The sequence below is a fragment of the Papaver somniferum genome, chromosome 3 (genome assembly GCF_003573695.1).
Source record: "Papaver somniferum cultivar HN1 chromosome 3, ASM357369v1, whole genome shotgun sequence".
Taxonomy (NCBI): Eukaryota; Viridiplantae; Streptophyta; class Magnoliopsida; order Ranunculales; family Papaveraceae; genus Papaver; species Papaver somniferum.
In genome coordinates, this window is record NC_039360.1 from 46,968,766 (window position 1) to 46,972,381 (window position 3,616).

Below are 3,616 nucleotides of genomic sequence, written 5' to 3' on the forward strand. Positions count from 1 at the left end.
AAAGACTCGCTATTGATTTTAGCTTGAGTAAAAATCAAATCGAGAGATTGAGATATAAACTCCTTGAGATACTTTTTATCTAGATTGAGTCTGACTGTCTAGTTGATTCTCATAAAAAGTATATTGGAGTTTGTCCATACAGATTGCTAAGCGAAATATTGGGTGGTGTTGTTAGACCCCCGCTTTTCAGGAAGCGTATTACTATCCCTGTGGAGTACCCATGGAAGCCTCCCAGGTGTGCTCATTGTGGTATTTTTGGACATTCATTTGAGAAATGTACTGTTAAGCCTCTAGTGGTTGTGGTTCAAACTGAGACAGTAGGGACAAAGCAGGGAGAGAGTAACATGCAGGTTTGGAGGAAGAAAACTTCTAAGAGAAACAAGAATGATTCTTTGGAGGAGGTTTCTAACATGGAAGTAATTGAGGATATGGTTATGGAACCTCCTCCCCAAGTAAGATTGGTTACAGAGAAGGTGATGCAATTTTCCAAGGAAAATGTTAATTCTACAAGTAATCATATGAAGTTGGTAGAGATACCTATTCAAGTAGCCAATACATTTTCAGCTTTAAATTCTGAGGAGGATGATGGTGAGAACAATGTTTTACAAGAAATCACAGTTGATCATGCTTCCACTTCTAATGTTATGATATTTGAAAAGCATACTCAAGCAGGAAGTGTGGATGAAGACTTAGGTAGGGGTGTAAGATCTCACTTTGTTCAGAAACCAGCTGGTCCTGCTAAGGTTTTGAAAGTTGTAGACAATAAAAAGTCTGGGAAGGGTGGTAAGGAGGTACTCCCCCCCAACATTCTATATGTTTAAAACAGGTTGCTGGAATCTTAGAGGGTTAAATGATTCCCTAAAACAGAAGGAGGTTAGTAGTTTTATTAGTAATAATAACTTATCTTTAGTAGGTTTAGTTGAAACTCATGTTCAAGCCAATAACAATAGTGCAATAAAGAGAAGGATTTTCCCTTCCTGGAATTTTTTTGATAATTACTTTCATAGTCCTTTTGGGAGAATTTGGGTGGGATGGGATCCTGAAGTTATGCAGGTTTCTCTTATTCAAAATTCTTCTCAAGCCATTTTTCTAGATGTTCTCTTGCCTCATAATAAATTTTATGTGTTTACTTTTGTGTATGGAGATAATGATGGAATTGTTAGAAGATATTTATGGAATGATTTGGTTACCTTTTCCTGTTCCAATAAGAAGCCTTGGATGATTCTTGGTGATTTTAATGATATTTTGGAATATAAGAATAGACTTAGTAAGACTGAAGTTACTGCTGCTCAATATTCTGATTTCTTCAAATGTACTCAAGATGCTCAGATTTTTGATTTGATATATACTGGTTGTTTTTAAACTTGGAGTAACTTACAAGAGGGTGAAGCTAGAGTTATGGGAAAGATTGATAGAGTTTTGGTTAATTTAGAGTGGATTTACCAATTCCAAGACTCTGTGGCTGAATTTCTAAATCCTGGGGTGTCTGATCATAGCCCTAGTGTAGTTACTTTCTTTGAAGGCCGAGCCCATGGTCCCCCTCCCTTCAGGTTTTGTAATTATCTTGCTGATGATGATGATTTCTTGAGGATTGCTGATTCTGTTTGGAAAGAACCAGTTAAAGGTAATCCAATGGTTGTTCTTGTTACTGAACTTAAGAAAACCAAAAATAGGTTAAGTGAATGGAGGAAAGAAAAATTCTCTAAGTTAACTGAGAAGACTGTGGAGGATAAAAAGGTCATGTTGAATCTTCAAACTTCTCTCCAGGAAAGACCTTTGTGTGTTGACATTGCTAGACAGGAAAGACAAGCTGTGCATACTTATATTAAACTGTGTAGATGTGATGAGTCCTTGGACCAACAAAAATATAAAGTCAAGTGGATGGAATCTGGTGATTCAAATGTGAAGTTTTTCTATAATTCCATTAGAGAAAGAAAGTCTAGAAACAATATCTTGATTCTTCATGCTAGGTCTGGAGAAAAGTTGGAGGATGACAAGTTAATTGATAGGGAGTGTGTTGATTTTTATGAATATCTTTTTAACCCTAAGGAAAGTGAAGTGAATACCTCTGATATCTTTGGGTCTTTACAGTTTGAGAATCTTCTTCAGCAAGAGGATTGTGAACAACTTATGGTACCTGTTACTAGGGATGAAGTTGTATGGGCTCTTTCTTCAATTCATTTTAGTAAATCTCCTATCCCTGATGGGTTCTCTAGTTAATTTTTCAAGAAAGCTTGGTCTATTGTTGGAGATAATTTTGTTGCTACTATTCTCAATTTTTTCCAAAAAGGGAAGTTGCTGAAGGAGGTAAATAGTACTTTTGAAAAAGCGGGGGTACAACAACCACATCCAGTATTTCGATTAGCAATCTATATGGAAAAACTCCAATATACTTTCAAGAGAATCAACTGGACTCAATCTTAACAAAGTATATCAAAGAATTATATCTCTCTTTCTTGATTCAATTCTTACTCAAGAAAATAGTAATCTGCGAGTCTAATTGAATACAAGAAACATCACTTGAACAGTACCAAAGACCAAGGTTCAAGTATCAATCAATTTCAATCAACAACCAAAGGTCGGATTTCCAATTGATTGATTCTAATGCACAACTTGTGATATTTCAATTATATAACAAAATATAATGCGGAATAGAAATAACACAGACACCAGAATTTTGTTAACGAGGAAACCGCAAATGCAGAAAAACCCCGGGACCTAGTCCAGATTGAACACCATACTGTATTAAGCCGCTACAAACACTAGCATACTACAAACTAACTTCGGTCTGGACTGTAGTTGAACCCCAATCAATCTCACACTGATTCAAGGTACAGTTGCGCTCCTTATGTCTCTGATCCCAGCAGGATACTATACACTTGATTCCCTTAGCTGATCTCACCCACAACTAAGAGTTGCTACGACCCAAAGTCGAAGACTTTAATAAACAAATATGTATCACACAGAAAAGTCTACAGGAATAGATAAATATGTCTCCCACCGAAATACCTACAAGTTTTTTTCCGTACTTTGATAAATCAAGATGAACAAGAACCAATTGGTAAACCGGACTTGTATTCCCGAAGAACAGCCTAGTATTATCAATCACCTTACAATAATCTTAATCGACGCGGCTAAAGAAGATATTGTGGAATCACAAACGATGAGACGAAGATGTTTGTGACTACTTTTCTATCTTGCCTATCGGAGATATAAATCTCAAGCCAATCGTTAAGATTGTACTCAAAACGATAGAATCAGCAAGATCAGATCACACAACTACGAGATAGTAGTATCAGTCTGGCTTCACAATCCCAATGAAGTCTTTAAGTCGTTAACCTGGTTTTTAAGAAGAAACCTAAGGTTAAAGGAGAATCGACTCTAGCTAATACAACTAGTATCACATAGGAGGTGTGGGGATTAGGTTTCCCAGTTGCTAGAGTTCTCCCTTATATAGTCTTTCACATTAGGGTTTGCAATCAATGTTAGCTTGGTAACAAAGCATTCAATATTCACTGTTAGATGAAAAACTGATTAGATTCAAGCTAATATCTTTCAACCGTTGGATCGAAAACTTAGCTTGTTACACACAAATGAAATGCACGATTTTAGGTTT

General features: G+C 36.3%; 1 protein-coding gene across 1 annotated transcript; it reads left to right on the forward strand.

The window, feature by feature from the left end:
* Positions 1-1,398: 1,398 nt before the first annotated feature.
* On the forward strand, positions 1,399-2,220 carry LOC113359402. The gene has a single exon (XM_026603041.1). The coding sequence runs from the start codon at positions 1,399-1,401 to the stop codon at positions 2,218-2,220; it is 822 nt and encodes a 273-aa protein (XP_026458826.1).
* Positions 2,221-3,616: the final 1,396 nt, after the last annotated feature.